Genomic DNA, 20,457 nt, shown 5'->3' with positions numbered 1-20,457 from the left:
GACAAAAGGAGGCAGGAACAAGTTACTTATACTAGGCAAAAAGGAGATTGGTTATTGCAAGATTACTTTCCTTCAGAGGATAGCAGGGGTCTATCAACAGATTACTTAACTAGGGCTGATCAGGTGACTCCTAATTGACTCAAATATTTAAGATCCCATTTCTGGGAGAGTTGAAACAGTAATTAATTGCAGGTCTGGTAACAGGGGGTTTAGCAAGCAACTCCATTTTAGGAGTATTGTCTTGTTTTTAACACAAAAAACATCACGGGCATTCTGACTAAACTGATCTAATAGGATTCTTACTGTAGGCAGGCCAGGATGATCAGATAGCACCCGGGGGATAGTGGAAGATGAGGAACCTGATTAAGTATTGAGGGCGATCAGATATTGAGAATGGTGGATTCTGGATAAACTGACTTAGTAAGATTCTTGCTAAAACTTAGACAATGCAGAGAAATAGGGAAGTCCAAAAATCAATGCTTAATTGAAAAAGTGCTCAGAGGAACCTGAGTAGAATTTGTTCAAGGAGTGAATCTTTGTCATTTCTTTTAATTTCAATTAAAATTTAAACATCCAGGTACCTGGGTGGCTCAGTCAGCTAAGCCTCTGACTCTGGATTTCGGCTCAGGTCATGATCTCAGGGTCTTGGGATCAAGCTCCTAGTTGGACTCTGTGCTGAGCAGGGTTTTCTGGAAATCCCCCCCCCCCCCCAATAAATAGGGACCTTTGCCTTCAGCTCAGGTCATGATCCCACGCTCCTTGGATACAGCCCACATTTGGGCTTCCTGCTCAGCGGCGACTCTCTTTCTCCCTCTGCCGCTCCCCCTACTCACACTCTCTCTCAAATGAATAAATAAGGTCTTTGGAAAAAATAATAAATATCTAAAAAGAAAAAAATTAAATGTCAATATTGGGTAGCACCGCTAAAGTTTTTCTAACCCTTCTCATTGTTCTCTTTTTTTTTTAAATTTTATTTATTTATTTGACAGAGATTACAAGTAGGCAGAGAGGCAGTCAGAGAGAGGAGGAAGCGGACTCCGTGCTGAGCAGAGAGTCCATATGGGGCTCGATCCCAGGACCCGGGGATCATGACCTGAACCCAAGGTAGAGGCTTTAACCCATTGAGCCACCCAGGCACCTCACCCTTCTCATTTCTTAGGAAGATGACATAACAAGATAATATAAGCATATGGTTTACCAACAATGAGTTATCTTGGTCTGAAGAGGGATGATTTACATAGCCAGCATGTTTGTGCTGTAAAAGATTATTTGTTCTTTTAGGTAATATTAATTTTTAAGTTGTGTGACATTTACTTAACAGCATGTATTCTCCGTAACTCCGAGAGAGGCTGCCTCTCCTTTTGCTATAGTGGCTTATTTGGCACAAAACCTTCAGGCATACACGAGCTGTCATTAGGTCTGGTTTATACTCTCCGAGGGAGCTGAGAAATTTGTTTCAAAATTGGACACAGGTCTCCAAACTGACCTAGATGACGTGTAAAATAAAACGAAAATACTGCATTTAAAAAAACTAAGACTAAAGAGAAAAAGAGAAATGGGACAGCAAGAAGGAAAGTCTTCCCAAGGGACTTTCTTGGTCCGCTCCATTTCTGAGAAACTCACGGTACTGTACCTCCTCCCCAGGGCCAGTCCACTCAAGTGCAAGGAGCCGACCGCCCAGAGCCCCACTTCCCCCAACTGCAGCCTCTGGGTGGTCCCCTCGGCCCCGCCCTCTCTCCACCTGGGCGCCCTCTGGAGCACGCCTCCTCCAAACGTCCCGCCCCGCCGCCGTCCGACTTCAGGCGCCGCGAGTCGGCGCGCTGACGTCCGACGCTCCAGGTACTTTCCCCGCGGCCGGCCGGGCCCGGCGTGGGGGCGGGGCAGGGCGCGGAGCGCGCATGCGCCGCAGCGCCAGCGCTCTCCCCGGATCGTGCGGGGCCTGAGCCTCTCCGCCGGCGCAGGCTCCGCTTGCGCCAGCTCGCTCCCGCCGCCATGTCTGCCACCGTCGAGCGGGAGTTTGAGGAGTTGGATGCTCAGAATCGCTGGCAGCAGCTGTATTTGGTGAGTCGCGGGCTCGCGCAGTAGCCACAGTCCTCACCGAGGACCCGAGCTCGCGCCCGCCGGCTCCCTCCCGCCTCCCCCGCCTCCTGCTCGGGGCGGAAGTGGCGGCGCGAGGGCCGCGTCAGGGGCGCGCCTGCGCCGACCGGGTCTCTGGGCCCTTCTGAAAAGACTTTGGGCGGGCGGGAGTGCTCTTCAGGAGCGCAAGCGCAGAGTTAGTTCGGGAAGGCGGCTCGACAGCGGCGCCTGGTGGCGGGCGAGGACGTACTCCGCCACCCGGGGCGGGGGGGACCTGGGAGGTCGGGCGGAGGGTGGGTTCCCAGGAGACCCGCGGGCGGTCCGAGAGTCCGCGGGGGGCCGAGAGAAGGGAAGTGAGGCCTCGGGGGACGCGGGCGGGCGGCGGGGAGCCGGCTGCAGGCTTGTGGGAGTTCGCAAGCCCTGGTGGCTGACTCTGCCCGCGGATACCTTTTTCGCTGGCCAGGTGTTCTGTGGCTGAGCGGAGGCCGGCCGCGGCACCCATTTCCGACGGCGCAGCTGGCTCTGGCCTCGGTGTTCTGGGTGGCTGCGGGGCCTCTCGAAATGGCAGTGCCTAAACCGTGGGGACGGCGGAAGCTCCCGGCGAATCAGCAGTCTGAATGTTTTCAGAGAGCCCAGTGTCTCAGCGCGTGGGTCGTCCTCCACACACAGCTTCCAGGAACGAGAACATCTGGCTTTGGTTGTGTTAGTTAAAAGAAAGAAAACGGGTGTTCTCTTTTAAATCTTCTTTACCGAGGGATACTTTACAGTAAGAGACACAGATTTTGTGTGCGGAGTTAAGCGAGTTTTCTAAATGTGTGCACCTGTGTAAGGCACCAACCAGGTCAAAATAATGAACCTTTTCATTACCCCGAAGGTGCCGTCATGCCCCTTCTTCCATCCCATAGACCAGACCACCGCCGTTCTGGTTTCTTGCTGATGTACAATAATCTTGCCTTTTCTCGAACTCCGTATGAGTGGAATCATGAGTGTAGTTGGATTCTTTTGTGACTAGTTTCTTCACATCAGCTAGAGAACCTTTGAATTCATACAGAACTGTATCTCTTTGAAAATGAACTAGTTGTCTGTACTGTACTGCTTCATTATTAGCATGTTATTCCCAAGATTAAATTGAGTGGTTGGTGAGTTAAATGTTGCTTCGGCTGTTCGGTTCACTCTGCAGAAAAAGGAAAAAAAAAAAAAGATTTTCCTGTAAATCTGGATGATTCTGGGTTTCTCCCCATTTAAATTCATTTAGTTAAAGGACGGTAAAAATTGCTTCTTTGTCATTACGATCAGAATGTAACTTTTTTTCTTGAACACATTAGCAGGAAGTGTAATAAATACCCTGGTTCACTTGAGTACAGAGTATATTAGAACAGAGTACTAACTTTTGAGAACGCTGGTAATGGCTTTACTAATTATAGAAAATTTTTAATGCAAATTCTGGTAGGAATCTTTGTGTTAGAGCCTGCCAGCTGTGTGACTTCTCCTGTTACATTTGTTTAAATAGAAGCTACTGTCTCCAAGTTGCTACTGATAAATCAAAATCCAGATTTGAGAAGAAAAAGGTGAATGTTACAGCTTAATTCAGCTTAATATTTTGGTTAAGCAGTTTGATTTTGGGGTGGTAGGGATAGCATTAATATATTTGAAAACTTAATGAAAACTGTAATTCCCTCTCACCACAAAAATGGACTTTCTTATATCCACTGAAAATTTCACATTAAATTTCAAGGAATTCAGGAAACACTTCCATGAACTGGTGCCCAGGAATCCTTTAGTGGTTTAGTCAATGCTTTTATTATTTTTTTCATAACAGAAGAAGGAGAGCATTCGTTTGGTCAGTAGAAATCATGCAAAACATACTGGTGTTATGATAAAAGTGGGTCCCAAACCAAAAAAGTTAGTAATGGAAAGCAAGTGTTGAAAAAGGTTTTCCTTTGACTCTAGGATGTACATTCAGCTTTACTACAAATATGTACTGAGCACCAGTGGTGTACCAGTCCTGCTCTGGGCCATTGAGATTCTGCAGAGAATGAAGCAAAGTTTCTTCTCTTGGGGAGCTCACAATTCTAGGATTTGTTCTTTTGATGGCTTCACAATTCCCTATTTTCGTTCATCCACTCCTAACATATCTATTATGTATCAGTGTTAGACTGAGTCCCAGCTCTCAAGGATCTATCCCACTGGGAGTAGTAAATGGTAAGAAGATGAAAACATAAAAGTAAGAAATGCAAAAGCTAGTTTTAAGCATGGGGTGTTGTCTAATCACCCAAAGGGGTGCACTTGGAAATTCTGGTAGTGATTCTGCAGGAGGTGTGGTCTTAACTAAGTCTTGAAGGACAAGTTGGCTAGGTGAAGAGAATAAGGGAAGAAGAATTAGTGTTCCAGAGAAGGAAGGAATGTGTGCAGAGGTACAGAGCGTAGAACACCAAGAGGACTACCAAGAAATTAGCCTCGTGAGGAGTATGGAATGAAGTTGAAGTGCTGGAGGGATAAGGCTGGAGAGTAAGACAGAGGCTATTAGGTGCCTGTAGATCAGACTATGGAGTTGGAGCTAATTGATAGGACTCATTGAGGAATTTTAAGCCTAGAAGTACCATGCAAGATCATACTATATATTTTTAAAAATTTTTATTATTTTTTAAAGGTTTTAATTATTTTTTTTCAGCGTGCGAGTGAGCGAGAGCACAAGCAGGGGGAGCATCAGGCAGTGGGAGAAGCAGGCTTCCCTCTGGGCAAGGAGCCCGGTGTGGGACTCAGTCCCAGGACCCTGGGATCATGACCTGAGCCAAAGGCAGATGCTTAACCGACTGAGCCACCCAGGCATCCTTTTACTATATTTTCTTTTTAGTAAGATTGTTCTACTGGTGCGAATGATGGGGCTCTCTGTAGGCAGGTAGTACAGGGAAATATTCTGTTGGAATAAACCAGAAGAGAAGTGTTGACCTCCTGAACTAAGGCAGTGGCAGGAGGAATGAAGGGGAGATACTGATTTGAAGTGGTAAGGGGATAAGATGTTTGAAACTGTTTAATTCAGTTTGAGATGCCTGTAAGACATCAAAATGGAAATAGTTTAATATATAAATACAGACTTCAGGGAGGTCTGAGCTGTAAATAGGATTTTGGAAATCATGAGCACATAGGTGGTATTTGTGGATGAGGTCATCTAGGGAAAATATGGAGGGTTTGGAAATGCTGAAGGCCAACAACAATTAAGGGTGTAGGTAAAGAAAGAAGCTTGCAAAAAAGACTAGAGAGCAATAATCATGGAAGTGGGAGAATATTGATGGTAGGTGTGAAAGGAGTTGATGGTGAGGAGGGCCACATGCAGCAGATGGAAAATAGTCAAAACTGAAAGGGCCCATTGACTTAAGGAGTGGATGATCACACCTTTATTTTTTATTATTTGGTGTTGTTTTGTTTTGTGTGAGTGTGTTTTTGTTTTGCTTTGTTTTTAGAGGTGGGAGAAAGAGAGGGTGGGAGGGAGAGGGGGATAGAGAGAGAATCTTAAGCAGGCTCCATGCCTACCCTGTGTGAGCCCAATGTGTGAGGCTTGATCTCACAACCCTGAAATCTTGACCTGAACCGAAACCAAGAGTTGATGCCTAGCCCACCTGAGCTACCCAGGTGCCTTCAGATACCTTTAAAGATAATAATTTCAGTGGAGTACGAAAGTCAGATGCTGAGCATGGAGAAGAGAAGGTGGGAAGAAGTATAACCATGTAAATGGAGACCATTCTTTCAAGAAGCCTAACCTGACTGATGGAGTGGGGTAGGTAGCTAAAGTGACATACAGTTACGTCCCTTCTTACCGAAAACCTTCAGTGGTTTTTTTCACTGCTCATAATGTAAAATTCAGATCCTTTTGTGGCTCACAAGACCACATGGTTTTTCTTCCCATATGACTTAATTCCCTCTTCCGTTGGGCTCTATTCCTTGAAATGTATGTGTCTGTTCTCCCTGAGGGCCTTCATAATTGTAGCTCTCCTGCTTTAGCACAACTTCTCCCCCTATTTTCCCCATTAACTACCTCCTACTCATCCCTGAAGTCTCACTTCCTTAGTGAAGGGCCTTCCTGCCCCTCCCCTGCAGGATATGATCCCCTGTTACATACTCCATAGTGTTCCACGACTTCCCCTTTCATAGCATTGCGTTGGTTATAATGTGCAGCAGATTATTTAGAGAACACAAATTTGCATTAAGCAAACCACTGTTATTTGAGTAGGGAAAAAATGCTTAAGTGAGCTCTCTGCTTTGTCTGTCACAAGACTGGGTGATATTTGTGTGAATTTTTTTGGCCGCGCTAATTGGATTAGGAAAAGAAAGGCTTTGCTCTTGGGCAAAAACTAGATACAACTAGAAGTTGGACTTGCTTAGTGGTGTGAGAACTTTTGCTTTACTTTTCATTGAAAGTCTTGCAGGAAATGAAAAATGAATTGATTATTTACTCCGTTTTACCCAGTTTTGAACAGTTGCTTTTATAACATAGCTTTTGGTAATAGGAGGTTTCTTAGGAATGAGTTACAGGGTCAGAGCAGAACAGACTATGAATTTCTCTTCTGCATTGTCTCATTAGAACTTCATGCAGGCAGTGGCAGTGCCTTGCACAACATCAGGCACTTAGTAGGTGCATGATAAATCTTTGTTGAATAATGACTTCTTACCAGAGAAGCCTGACTTGATGTGTCTTGGGAGAGGGGGAGGATAAGTAAGCCTAAAGAGAGAGGTTAGAAGTTGAGAAATAGAAGGGATTACTGTTGGTGCCAGAAACCTTGAAAAGCAGGTGCTGATGGGAGCAAGAGCACATAGATGGAAGAACTGGCCTCGAAAGGACACAAATGGCAGAAGTGAGATTGCTGGAAAAGTCTAATTTGGTTTGACTGACAAACTAATGAAACATTAATGTAGTCTCAGGTTAACTGCTTTTTGAGAAATGGTCATGATTGCTTTCTTTTTTGTCTGTAGTCACTGTGATTGCTGTCTGAATCAGGCCGGGGCATGAGAAGGGCAGAGAAAGAATGAAGTTTTACGAGCTTTCAGGGAAGGGAGTGAAACTGTAGGGAAATGGCAAAAAAAAAAAAAAAAAAAGAAGAAGAAGAAAAGAAAAAATCATCTAAGCCATGGAGTAATGTTTCTAGTAAATGGTGGCTCAGAAAGAATTTGGTTGACTAATCAGAGTTTAGGAACTGTGAAACTCTTAACTGGTCATTATTCTTTATTAGAAATTAGTAGTTCAGATAACTGCCAGAGTTAAGAGTCATTTGTGAGTCAGCCAAGTTTTAGAAGTAGAGTATCAAGGGAAGTCTATTTTTCTAATATTTATAGTGGGTAGCCATAGGATAAACCAAAGCTTTCTTTTTTTTTTTTTTTTTTTTAATTTTTAAAATTTATTTGACAGAGATCACAAGCAGGCAGAGGCAGGTGGGGGGTGGGGGGAGAGCAGGCTCCCTGCCGAGGAGAGAGCCCATTCGGGGCTTGATTCCGGGACCCTGAGATCATGACCTGAGCCGAAGGCAGAGGCTTAACCAACTGTGTCACCCAGCGCCCCAAAGCAAAGCTCTCTTGTACTAAAACACTTCCTTTGCAGTGTGTATTACACGTTGTCTACAATTGTTTAATGTTAGGATTAGGAGTTTCACATGGTTGCATGTGCTCTTCTCTATAGACTCCTTAAATTTCCTTGAAAATAGCCTGCTTTCTCATATTTGGAGTCTTTACATATGTTGGGTATTTTCTATGCCTTATATATCTAGGAAACCTCTTTAAGACTAGCCTCTGGTCTCCTTAGGCAAAGTTATGTGATTCCTGAACCTCTATATTCTTTTATTGGAGTATGAATCACATAGTGTTAGAACTGTCTACTTGTGTGTCAGGCTCTTTGGAGGGGTGCTTTGTTTTGTTTCCCCACCATTTGCCTGTAGTTCTGAGACATTCACTAAACAAAAGAATCACACTCCCCTTTTAAAATGTTGGCCCCTTGCGGCTCCTGCCTGGCTCAGTTGGTGGAGCATGCACTTTTTCTTTTTTTCTTTTTTTAAAGATTTTATTTCTTTATTTATTTGACAGAGAGAGAGAGAGAGATCGATCACAAGTAGGCAGAGAGGCAGGTAGAGAAGGGGAAGCAGGCTCCCTGTTGAGCAGAGAGGCCAATGTGGAGCTCCATCCCAGGACCCTGAGGTCATGACCTGAGCCGAAGGCAGAGGGTTCACCCACTGAGCCACCCAGGCGCCCTGAGCATGTACCTCTTGATCTCAGGGTTGTGAGTTCAAGCCCTGCATTGGGTGTAGAGATTACTTAAAAATCTTAAAAATAGATAAATAACATGTTAGCACCTTGATGTATTCCAGCCCCCTCATTCATAGCTGAGGAGATGCCTGTCCAGCATGAGGTTGGGACTTCTATACAGTTGCCACCATACCCAACAGTGACACAGATCGGACCCAAATTTAGTCCTTAGGATTTTCATTTCTGTGTTATCCCAATTTGCCATTGTGACTACTTACATTGCTTTCTCCTTAAGATCTACTTGAGATTAATGCCACTGATTGTATCATTTAAATTTTTCGTAGCAAGAAGAGAACAGAATGTGTTTTAATAGGTCGGGTCATTTTGGGACTGGAGGCCTTTAAAATAGTATCTGGGATCTGTGGGTTAGACTGGACAGTGATTTCCAAGTCCCCTGAAACTGTCTGCTAAATTGTGTGTATGTGTGAGTGTGTTTCAGTATTTTGTTTCTAGGTGATTCAATAGCTTTTGTTCTGCTATGGATCTCTGTGACTCCTTCATAGGTAAGGGCCGCTGTTTAAGGGAAAGCAGCCTTGGGAACGGTGACCCTGTAGAGAATATATAACTAGAAATTATAACTGTTTTGGCTCTGATGTATGTTCTATAGTTACTGATACCTGTCTGTAATTGTGGAAATCCAGACAGTCACCTTTGTCCTAGGCTTTCTAGCTTGCCTTTTCCAATTTCTTGTTTTTGTTTGTTTGTTTGTTATTTGTAGGAGAGAGCATCTTAAGCAGGCTCTACAGGCAGTGTGGAGCCTGATGATGGGGCTCTGTCTTACAATCCTGAGATCATGAACTGGTCAAAATTCAGATGCTCAACCAACTGAGCCACACAGGCGCCCCTCAATTTCTTGATTTTAACTGGAATCTCCAAGAACTCAAAGCTACTCCCAGATCGCTACTATGCACATAATTCCTTGTTCCAGTTGGAAACCTGTGACAACTCTTGCAGTCTCCTGTTCTGTCGTTCTGTCTCCCTGCTTCATCACTTAGTGCTCTAAGTCACTGTTTCTTGAGGGCTGTTTGTTGGGGCTTGTTTATTTTTTTCATTTCAAAAAAATTGATTTATTTATGAGATGAAGAGCGCAATTGGAGAGGAGCAGAGGGAGAGGGAAAGAAGCAGACTCCGTGCTGAGCACAGAACCAAGTGTGGGGCCTTGATCCCACAAATCTGACATCATGACCTGAGCCGAAGTCAAGAGCTGGCCACTCAACAGCTGAGCCACCCAGGCACCCCATAGGGGCTTGGTTAAACTAACTGGCATATTAGAACTTTTGTAATACTCTACATTATTCTGGGGAGCATGCTTAGCTGTACTGTGTCAGTCTAGCATGTAAAATTTAAAAAACATAGCAGCTGATAACTGAGGAGGAAATAGGGTTCTGCAGGATAATTTTAAAGAATGTAAATTCTGACTTTGTTGTTCTGAGTTGAATACGCAGATGTTGTAATTAATGATGTTCTAGCTTGCCTGGCTACTATCTGAAATAGTTGTTGAAAATGAATGTGATGCTATTTTAAATGTATTTAATGTAGTGCTAATTTAATGTTCTGTTTATGGTATAGTAGTAGTAATGTTCAGGCAGTTGTTTTGGCTTAATGGTAAATCCTTGATTTTAGATTTTAAACATAGGGGTGCCTGGGTGGCTTGGTCAGTTAACATCTGCCTTAGGCTCAGGTCATGATCCTGGGGTCCTGGGATTGAGCCGTATGTGGGGCTCTCTGCTCAGCAGAGTCTACTTCTTGTGCTTCTGCCTTCCCATCCCCACGCCCCGTCTCCTGTCAAATAAATAAATAAATAAACCCTTAAAGATCTTAAAACATCTTTAAACACCTTTAAAATGAAACCTATGAATGAGACGAATGCCTACATACATAAAATCCTCTAAATTTTAGCATGCGATTTCAAACTGTTGGGGTTGATGACCTCTGGGAAAGAAGTCCTGGTCGAGAAACTGATTTCTGATTAGACACTTTATCTGTGAATTTCTGGTACTTTTTCAGTGCGGTATTTTCATGGTTTTTTGTTTTTTTTTTTTTAAGATTTTATTTATTTGACAGAGATCACAAGTGGGCAGAGAGGCAGAGAGAGAGAGAGAGGAGGAAGCAGGCTCCCTGCTGAGCAGAGAGCCTGATGCAGGGCTCCATCCCAGGACCCTGGGATCATGACCTGAGCTGAAGACAGAAGCTTAGCATATTGAGCCATCCAGGTGCCCCTTCATGTTTGTTTTAATGCACTCTTCTTACTCCTTTTGCAACTAGTATGTCTGATTTAATATGCTCTTCCTCTGTCAATTTAATTTGGTTTCTTTCTTTTTTTAAAGATTTTATTTATTTTTTTGACAGAGAAATCACAAGTAGATGGAGAGGCAGGCAGAGAGAGAGAGGGAAGCAGGCTTTCCGCTGAGCACAGAGCCTCGATCCCAGGACTCCGAGATCATGACCTGAGCCGAAGGCAGCGGCTTAACCCACTGAGCCACCCAGGCGCCCCTAATTTGGTTTATTTCACTGAGCATTTATAATTTTGTTTCAGACTGCTTTCATTCCTTTGAAGAAAATCTCATACCGAATTATTTTATTCTTTCACTGTATTTGAACAGTTTTATACTCTGAAAGCTGTCAGTTCCTCTTTGCAGTTTCTAGTTGACCCTGGAACAATACAGGGTTAGGGGTGTCCACATATAAGTTTTAACTCCCTAAAACTTAGTTATTATTAGCCCACTGTTGACTGGAAGCCTTACCAAAGACATAGTTAAGATATTTTTTATGTTGTGTGTATTTTATAGTGTATTTTTATAACAAAGTGAGCTAGGGAAAAGAAAATGTTATTAAAATCATAAGGAAGAGGAGGCATCTGGGTGGTTCAGTCGTTAAGCGTCTGCCTTTGGCTCAGGTCATGATCCCAAGGTCCTGGGATCGAGCCCCACATCGGACTCCCTGCTTCTTCAGAAGCCTGCTTCTTCCTCTCTCCCTGCTGTGTTCCCTCTCTCACTGTGTCTCTCTTTGTCAAATAAATAAAATCTGAAAAAAAAAATCATAAGGAAGAAAAAATACCATTTTGTTAGAGGGTCACCTATTTAATCGTACTTCCAGAAATTCTTTAGATGGGTTGGACTTAGGTTGTATGGCTTCCAGAGTGTGACCACTCTGTTCCTAGTCAAGGGCTGGTATGCTGGGGTCACCTGAGAAAACTGAAGTCCCGTCATGACAGTGAGACCTGCTTCTGCATGATTTATGTTTTAATCATTGCCTGCTTCCCTTTCTCCCTCCATCGCACTCCTACAAAACAAATACTAGCACAATGTTCTACACCTTGCTTTTTTTTTCACTTAATCTGTTATTGGAAATCCTTCCATTTAGCTGTGTTCATTTTAACATTTTAATAGTATTCACTATTTAACCATTGATCTATGGGCTTGTAGATTATTTCTAGTCGTCAGCTATTTAAAAACAATGTTGCAATGAATAACCTTACAAAGAAGTTTTATCAATGTACACTTCCATCATTGGTGTAAGAAAGTGCTTGTTTCCTTATACTCTTTGACCTCTACCCAGTTACATCATCTAACTTTCTGATCTTTATCTGAGAGGTGAAAAATAGTCTTACTGTAGTTATAATTTGCAGTTTTGTTGTAATGAGTGCCATTGAACAGCTTCTCTTTTGAAAAAGCCAATTTTATTTCCTTTCTCTTTTTAATACATAGGAGTTCTTTACACATTAATGAAGTTAAGTCTTTGTCGTATATTGCAAATATTTTTTCAATTTATTACTTTTTGGCCATGTTTGTGGTATTTTTTATGTAGAAAATTTAAATTTTTATGAAATCCGATTTATCAGCTTTTTCTAGATTTTTGCACCATGGCTTAGAAAGACCTTGTCTAGTCTATGATTACAAAAAATTTTCTTCTACAATTTTATGGTTTCTTTTTTTTTTTTTTTAATGTTTAAATGATTCTTCAACCAGGACTTTATTCTGATAAAAGGGATGAGGTAGACATCCAATTAATTTTTTTGTATAAAATATATATAACAAAATATTCCATTTTAGCCATTTGTAAGTATACAATTCAATGTCATTGATTCCATTTATAATGTTGTGCAACCATCACCACCGTTTCCAAAACCCTTTCAGCACCCCAAATAGAAACTCTGTACCCATTAAGCAATAACTCCTTATTTCCCCCTTCCCCTGGTGACTTCTGCTCTACTTTCTATCTGTGAATTTGTCTCTTCTAGATACCTCATACAAGTGGAATCATATGTTGGTCCCTTTGTATCTGGTTTATTTCACTTAGCATAAGGTTGTCAAGGTTGAGCAATGTTTTTGTAGCCTGTTACCAACTTCATTCCTTTTTATGGCTGACTAATTTTTTTTGTACGTATATACCACATTTTGTTTCTCCATTCATCTGTTAATGGACACTTAGGTTGTGTTCACTGTTGGACTGCTGTGAATAATTCTGCTATGAACATTGCTGTGCATATAGGTATTGGAATCCTTGTTTTTTAATTCTTTTGGATTTGGACCTGGAAGTGGAGTTGCTGGATAATATGGTAATTCTGTGTTTAGCTAAATGGTTTCTTTGGTGGCTGCAACGTTTTATGTTCCCACTAGCAGTGTTTGAGGATTCTAATTTCTTTATATTCTCACAAACACTTGTTATTTTCCATTTTTAAAATTATAGTCTTGCTAGTAGGTATGAAGTGGTTTATGTTTGCATTTCTGTAATGACTAAGGATGTCAAGTATCTTTTTCCTGTGTTTATTGACTAACTGTGTATCTTAGGAGAAATTTCTGTTCAGTTCCTTCGCCTGTTTTTTTCCTAAGACAACTTTTTTTTAAACCCTTTTTTTAAAAAAAAAATTATTTATTTATTTGAGAGAGATGGAGAGCACAGAGGGAGAGTAGGAGGAGAAGCAGACTCCCTGCTAAGCAGAGAGCCCAATATGGGACTTGATCTTGGGACCCTGAGATCATGACTTGAGCCAAAGGCAGATGCTTAACCAGCTTAACCCAGACACCCAAGACTTCTTTTTTTTTTTTTTTTTTTAGAGTAGTTTTAGGTTCACAGCAAAATTGAGGGGGAGCTGCAGAAATTTCTCATGTACCTCCTGCCCCCACATATGCGGCCTTCCACATTATCAAAATCCCCCACCAGAATGGTATGCTTGTTATAATTGATGAGCCTACATTGATATAAATATCCAAAATCCCTAGTTTACATTGGGGTTCTTTTTTGTTTGTTTGTAAAGATTTTATTTATTTGACAGAGAGAGATCACAAGTAAGGCAGAGAGGCAGGCAGAGAGAGGAAGGGACGCAGCCTCCCCGCTTCACAGAGTCCCATGTGGGGCTCAATCCCAGGACCCCAGGATCATGCCCTGAGCCGAAGGCAGAGGCTTTAACCCACTGAGCCACCCAGATGCCCCTTGGGGTTCATTTTTGGTGGCATACATTCTGAGGCTTTGGGCAAATGTATCCATGTGTCCATCATTATGGCATCATATATAAAAATCCGGTGTTCTCCCTATTCATCCCTACCCCCTTCCCCAACCCCAGTAACCATTATTGATCTTTTTACTGTCTTCATAGTTTCGCCTTTTCCAAAAACGTCATATAGTTGGAATCATATAGTAAGTAGCCTTTTCAAATTGGCTTCTTTCACTTAGTAATATGCATTTAAGGTTCCTACATGTCTTCATGGCATGATAATTCATTTCTTTTGAACACTGAGTAATACTCCATTGTCTGGATGTAACACTGTTTTTCCATTCATCTACTGAAGGACATCTTGATTGCTTCCAAGTTTAGACAGTTGTACGCAAAGCTGCTATGTCCGGTTTTTCTGTGAGCATAAGTTTTCATCTTCTTTAGGTAAATAGCAAGGAGTGCAATTACTGGATCATATGGTAAGAGTATGTTTTGTTTTGTGAGAAACCACCAAAGTGTTTTCCAAAGTGGCTGTACCATTTTGTATTCTCACCAACAATGAATGAGAGTTATTATGCTTTATATCCTTGTCAACTTTTGGTGTTCTCAGTGTTCCAGATTTTGGCCATTCTAATAGATGTCTGTGTATTTTTACATTGTTTTTCCTTTTGTTGTTGAATTGTAGGAATTCTTTGTATGTTGTGGTTATTAATCTCTTGTCAGATACATGATAGGCAAATATTTTTTCCGAAGCTGTGTGTTTCCTTTTAATTGTGTATTGTCATTTGATGAACAGAGATTTTAATTTTGTTGAAGCCCAGTGTATTTTATTTTATTTTTTTTCTCACCTGTGCTTTTGGTGTCATAATTTAAGAAACCATTACCAAATCTAAGATGATGACTTTCAGTGCCTATGCTCTCTTCCAAGAGTTTTATTGTTTTAGCTCTTACATTTGGTCTTTGATCCATTTTAGTTAATTTTTGTATGGTGAAAGTCAGCTTCATTTTTTTTGCATGTGGATATCCAGTTTTCCCTGCATCACTTGTTGAAAGACTTTCCACATTGAATTTGCTTGCTTGTTGAAAATCAAATGACTGTAGATCTGAGAGTTTATTTTTGAACTTTGTATTCTATTCCATTGATCTCTGTGACTGTTTTTATGCCATACCACACTGGTAACATTTAACTATAGCTTTGCAGTAAGTTTTGTAATCAGGAAGTGTGAGTCCTCCAACTTTGTTACTCTTTTTCAAGATTATTTCGACTATTCAGGGTCCTGTGAAATTCCATGTAAATATTGGGATGAGATTTTCCATATCTGCATATTTGTCACTGAAATTTTCATAGAGATGACACTGAATGAGTGTATCACTTTAGGTAGTTTTGTATTCTTAGTATTTAAATCTTCCAATTCATGAATACAGGATTTCTTTGTATTTATTTAGGTTATCCTTAATTTCATCTGTGTTTTGTAGTTTCCAGTGTACAAATCTTTCACTTTTTTGGTTAAGTTTATTCAGAACACTTCTTTTTGATTCTGTTGTAAATGGGATTGTTTTCTTAATTTCCTTCTTTGGCTTCATTGCTAGTGTATAGAAATACTGACTTTTGTATGTTGATTTTGTGTTCTGCTGCTTTGCTGAATTTATTAACAGGTTTGTTTTTTTTGTGTGTGTGGATGGGTGGGTTCTTTAGGATTTTCTACATATAAGGTCATGTCATTTGTGAATAAAGATAGTTTTACAACTTCCATTCCAATTTGAATGCCTATTTATTTATTATAGCACAGTTACTCTGGCTAAAATTTCAGTACTCTGTTGAATAGAAGTAGTGAAAGTGTGGGATACCTGACTGGCTCATTTGGTAGAGTGTGTGATTTTTGTTCTTGAGGTTGTGAGTTTCAAACTCAAACTCACCTAACCCCAGGTTAGGTGTGGAGATTACTTAAAAATAAAAATTTTAAAATAAATTAATAAAATCCTGGGGGAAAAAAAAAAGAAGTGGTGAAATTGGGAATCATTGTCTTGTTCCTGACCAGTTTTTTTTTTTTTCCTAAATAATTGCCTGCTTTTATCATACTGTTTCCTGAATATCCCATCCCTTTTTCCTTCCTCTTCCTGCCATTTAGAGTACCATCCTTATAATTTGCAGAATTCCTTTATGTATATTGGGTGAATGAAACATGAACAAATGACTGTATAATCTCATCTCTATGCTTGTTCATCCTCATTTCTTGCATTTTCCTCTCTTGTGCACCACAAGTTCTGTGGTGCTTATACTTCTTGCAAGACATCAGTTATTCATTCTTTCTTTTGTTTATTTTTTTTTCATTTGTTTATTTTTATGTACTTTTGCATCTTAATGACTTGGCACAAGCTGTTTTGTCTACTTAGACCTGTCATTCTCTACTTGTTTATGTGGCATACTCCTAGTTTTTGTTTTTGTTTTTGTTTTTTGGTAAGTCTTCATTTTAAGTTTCTGCGCCCAGTGTGGGACACGAACTTAACAACCCAGAGATCAAGAGTTGCATGCTTCACCAGCTAAGCCGGCTGGCACCCCTCCTGGTCATCTTTTGGGTCTATTCGTGCACTGTGCTCTTTACTCCCCGAGGTGAAAGTAAATCTACTTTCCATGTTTATTTTGTATGCATCTGTGTGTGTGTGTGTGTGTGTGTGTGTGTTTATTTGAGGTTTTATTTATTTATTTGACAGAGTGCCCAGGCAGGGGGAGGAGGGAGGGGGGAGGGGAAGAAGCAGGCTCCCTGCTGAGCAGGGAGTCCCATGCCATGGGGACTCCATTCCAGATCCCTGGGATCATGACTTGAGCTAAAGGTAGATGCTTAATAGCTGAGCCACACAGGCATCCCTCTGTGTTTATTTTAAATGTGAACATACTTTTCTTATGGCACTTACGATAGTCTTAAGGAAAATTCTGAGGTCTGAGTATAAAAAAAGAGAAGATTGTTAGATAGAGCAGTACAAATAGCCGTAAACATCGACAACAAGAACAGTGATAGATCGATCATGAGAAATGGATATAAATTTTCAGGTTCTTAATCCCATGCAATAGAGGCTTTTTTGTTGTTCTTACTTATTATCGAAATGACCAAAATGCAGTGATAAGAGGAAAAATCTACATTATTATTTGTCACCAGAGAAGGGTCTTATCCATATACTTGAGACTTAGAGGGTTTTTTTGTTTTGTTTTTTCAGTTTTCTTGGGAAATGACTGATATACATATATACATCACTGTTTACATTTAAGGCGTGTACAGCATGGTGGTTTGATTTATATGTATTGTAAAATGATTACCACATAGGTTCTGCTAACATCCATCTTCTCATATAAATAAAATAAAAGGAAAAGACAGGAAGGAAAACAGTTTTCTCCTTGTGAGGAGAACTTTTAGGATTTAATCTCAGTAACTTTCCTCTGCATCACATAGTAGTGTTAAGCTCTAGTCATCCTGTTGTACATTTCCTCTGCAATACTTATTTTACTTATAACTGGAAGTTTGTATCTTGACCAGTTTCCTCCAATTCCAAGAATTAGGGGATTTTGATATAAAACAGTGTGAGCATCTACAAAAGCTTGGGTGAAAGTTGATGCCTGCACTCTCTGTGAAGATGAGCAAACAAATGTTAAACATATGGAAAGTTCAACACCTCAAGAAAGTGAGACTAGTTGGATCATTTAGAGCATGTGGAATAGTATATGAAATAGGGGAAACTGGAATTCAGATTCCCAAAACTAGAGCAAGTTATAAAAATAAACCGAGAACAGGAGGAGTTCTTAAACTTATAAAACATAATTGTTGAAAAAAACTTAAGGTTCACTAGCAAAATAATGCAGAATACCAAGTTAGCATGAGAAAAATCTGAATTCAGGAAAGAGATATTTAAAGTGAAAATTATGAGAGAACACTTAAAACACATAAAAGTCTCAAATCTCTGTGTTAGGTGGTTCTGAAAGAGAACAGAGGACCCGGAGATGAAGCAGGGACCAAAGACATAAATGGAAGAGTGTTTCTGAGCTGAAGAAAGCCTTGAATTTCAAGATTAAAGGGGACCACAAAGTCTTCATCAAGAATATATTAAAAAAGCGGGCGCCTGGGTGGCTCAGTGGGTTAAGCCGCTGCCTTCGGCTCAGGTCATGATCTCAGGGTCCTGGGATCGAGTCCCGCATTGGGCTCTCTGCTCAGCAGGGAGCCTGCTTCCCTCTCTCTCTCTCTGCCTGCCTCTCTGCCTACTTGTGATCTCTGTCTGTCAAATAAACAAATAAAACCTTTAAAAAAAAAGAATATATTAAAAAAGCATAAAAACCTAGGTGTGTCTTAATGAATTTTCCAAGTAACAGGATAGAAGACAAAACCCTGTAACGTAGAAAAACAAGTTATGTGGAGAGAAGAACCTGTCAGTTTTGCATCAGACTTATGCACTCTGACAGTGTATGCCAGAAGATAATGGAGAAATGTCATCCAAGAGCTGAGAGAAATGAAATAGGTATAGTACGCAGATTTGGGCAGTGAAGCCAGGTAAACTCTAGAGTTAACGTTAAGTAATTGTAAATACTGTTGTAAACCTTACTGCAAGTGGTAAGAAATTAATTTTGAAATAATTGAAAGTGTAAAAAATATGGATCCGAAGTTCTAGATTATTTCAAGAAAATATGGGGGATTGGGCTGTAGGAAGAAGGAAGTGAAATATGATAATTGTACTGTAGATTTTTATCAGTAGGGATTTTTTTTTAAAGATTTTATTTATTTATTTGGGAGAGGGAGAAGCAGGCTCCCTGCTCTTGGGGCTTCATCCCAGGAACCTGAGATCATGATCCGAGCTGAATGCAGACACTTAACCGACTGAATCACCCAGGCACTCCTACCAGTAGGGATTTATTGATAGATGCTTTCACATTAGTAGAAAAATACAAGTTCAAACATGGCTTTTACAAAATTTTAAGACTGATTCCCAGTAGAATAGGAGTGGTACTTTTACTTCTAAATTACTAGAGGGAAAGAGGAACAAAGAAAACTTGATTAATACAGAAAACAACGGGAAATAGGAAATAAGGAAGCATAACATATAGAAAACAACAGCCGTTGCGAATCATTTTTGGGTAAAAGAAGAAATCAATATGCCATTAAAGACTCTAGAAAATAATGAGATGACACTCTTCTAAGCTTAATAGGATTTGAAAAGTCTCTAAAGCAAGAAGGAAAGAAGGATATTAGTGGGCTAAGCAAGCATTTCATTCAAGCTAAAAAAACAAAGTAAAATAAAGCTTTAGAGGGTCAGATTGAATACAAAGGAAAGATAAAAATAGATGAGTAAGCATCTTCCCTTCCCCTTCCAAATAGGCAGTTTAATTTTACTTATGATTATAATCCTAAAATTCTAATGATATTATGAGGTATTATCTAGAGATACAGTTAGAACACCATTCCCAAATTTATTTTGGGACTGTAAAGATGGTCAATATGAGGGAATGTAATACTATGAAATCCATCCTTACTGATTAAGGGAGAAAAAAAGTGTAGTCCTATTGAGATCAGTTAAAAATAATTTTTTTTTTAATGCTTAAGAATAAACTTAAGAAATGTGTTGGGTTTGGGGTACCTGGGTGGCTTAGTCAGTTAGTTATCTGACTCTTGATTTCTGCTCAGGTCGTGATCTCAGGGCCATGGGATTGAGCCCCATGAAGGCGGCTCCATGCTTAGTGTGGAGTCTGCTTGAGATTCTCTCTCTCCCACTCCCCCTTCTCACTTGTGTGTGCAAACACACATTCTCTCTCTCTCTCTCTAAAATAAATAAATTTTTAAAAATAAAGATTTGAAGCAGATAGTCAAAAGTGGCAATAAGTGTTTAATCTCACTGATGGTAAAATGGATGTGATAATATATATATTTCTACTTGAAATATTTCACAGTGAAAATAAATTTTTATTGCATAAATCCGTACTCTTCCCTAGATGTTCAGCCTCTCCCCCAAATTTACTAATTTCTCATCCTCTTAGAATTATTCACTGTATTCTAGGCATATTTATGTTTGAGTGGATTGTTCCCTCCCCACCATGAGTGCAGTATTGTTTTGTACTTTTTTCACTATGCAGTGAAATTGTTCATTTCATTGTTTCCTTGAAATTTTTTCATATCACTATATGTAGCACTTGTCCTTTTTCCTTGTTTCCTTTTCCGTTATAAATTATAAGGCATTGGTGCCTTATAATTTATCTCACCAGTTCACTCCTGAAGATCATTTAACATTTTTGCTAATTTTTCACTCTTATGTACAGTGAACATCCTTGTCCATAAATCTTTGCACACAGGTGGGTGGCTATGTGATATAAATTCCTTGAGGATAAAATTGGTGGGTCTGGGACGCCTGGGTGGCTCAGTTGGTTAAGCAGCTGCCTTCGGCTCAGGTCATGATCCCAGCGTCCTGGGATCGAGTCCCACATCGGGCTCCTTGCTCAGCGGGGAGTCTGCTTCTCCCTCTGCCTCTGCCTGCCATTCTGTCTGCCTGTGCTCGCTCTCTCCCCCCCTCTCTCTGATAAATAAATAAAATCTTAAAAAAAAAAAATTGGTGGGTCAAATGTATGATCTTATTAAATCATTCCCAAACATTGTATCTGTTTACATTCAGCAATAATGTATAAGAAT

The 20,457-nt window shown here is 40.5% G+C and overlaps 1 protein-coding gene across 5 annotated transcripts in view; it reads left to right on the top strand.

Annotated features, from left to right (window-relative positions):
* Positions 1 to 1,869: 1,869 nt before the first annotated feature.
* PTPN2 (protein tyrosine phosphatase non-receptor type 2) overlaps positions 1,870 to 20,457 on the top strand; it is an 86,215-nt gene continuing 67,627 nt past the window's right edge. For 2 of the 5 annotated variants that reach the window (XM_059138760.1, XM_059138761.1), the window contains exon 1: positions 1,870 to 2,061. In XM_059138760.1, coding sequence (XP_058994743.1) covers positions 1,993 to 2,061 — 69 coding nt within the window. In that variant the 5' untranslated portion in view covers positions 1,870 to 1,992. The remainder of the gene's footprint in view (positions 2,062 to 20,457) is intronic. The other 3 variants (XM_059138758.1, XM_059138759.1, XM_059138762.1) reach the window with 3 other exon arrangements.

Source organism: Mustela lutreola, chromosome 11 (genome assembly GCF_030435805.1).
Source record: "Mustela lutreola isolate mMusLut2 chromosome 11, mMusLut2.pri, whole genome shotgun sequence".
Taxonomy (NCBI): domain Eukaryota; kingdom Metazoa; phylum Chordata; class Mammalia; order Carnivora; family Mustelidae; genus Mustela; species Mustela lutreola.
The sequence above is the reverse complement of the archived record's forward strand: the minus strand, read 5'-3'. Positions and strand labels throughout refer to the sequence as shown.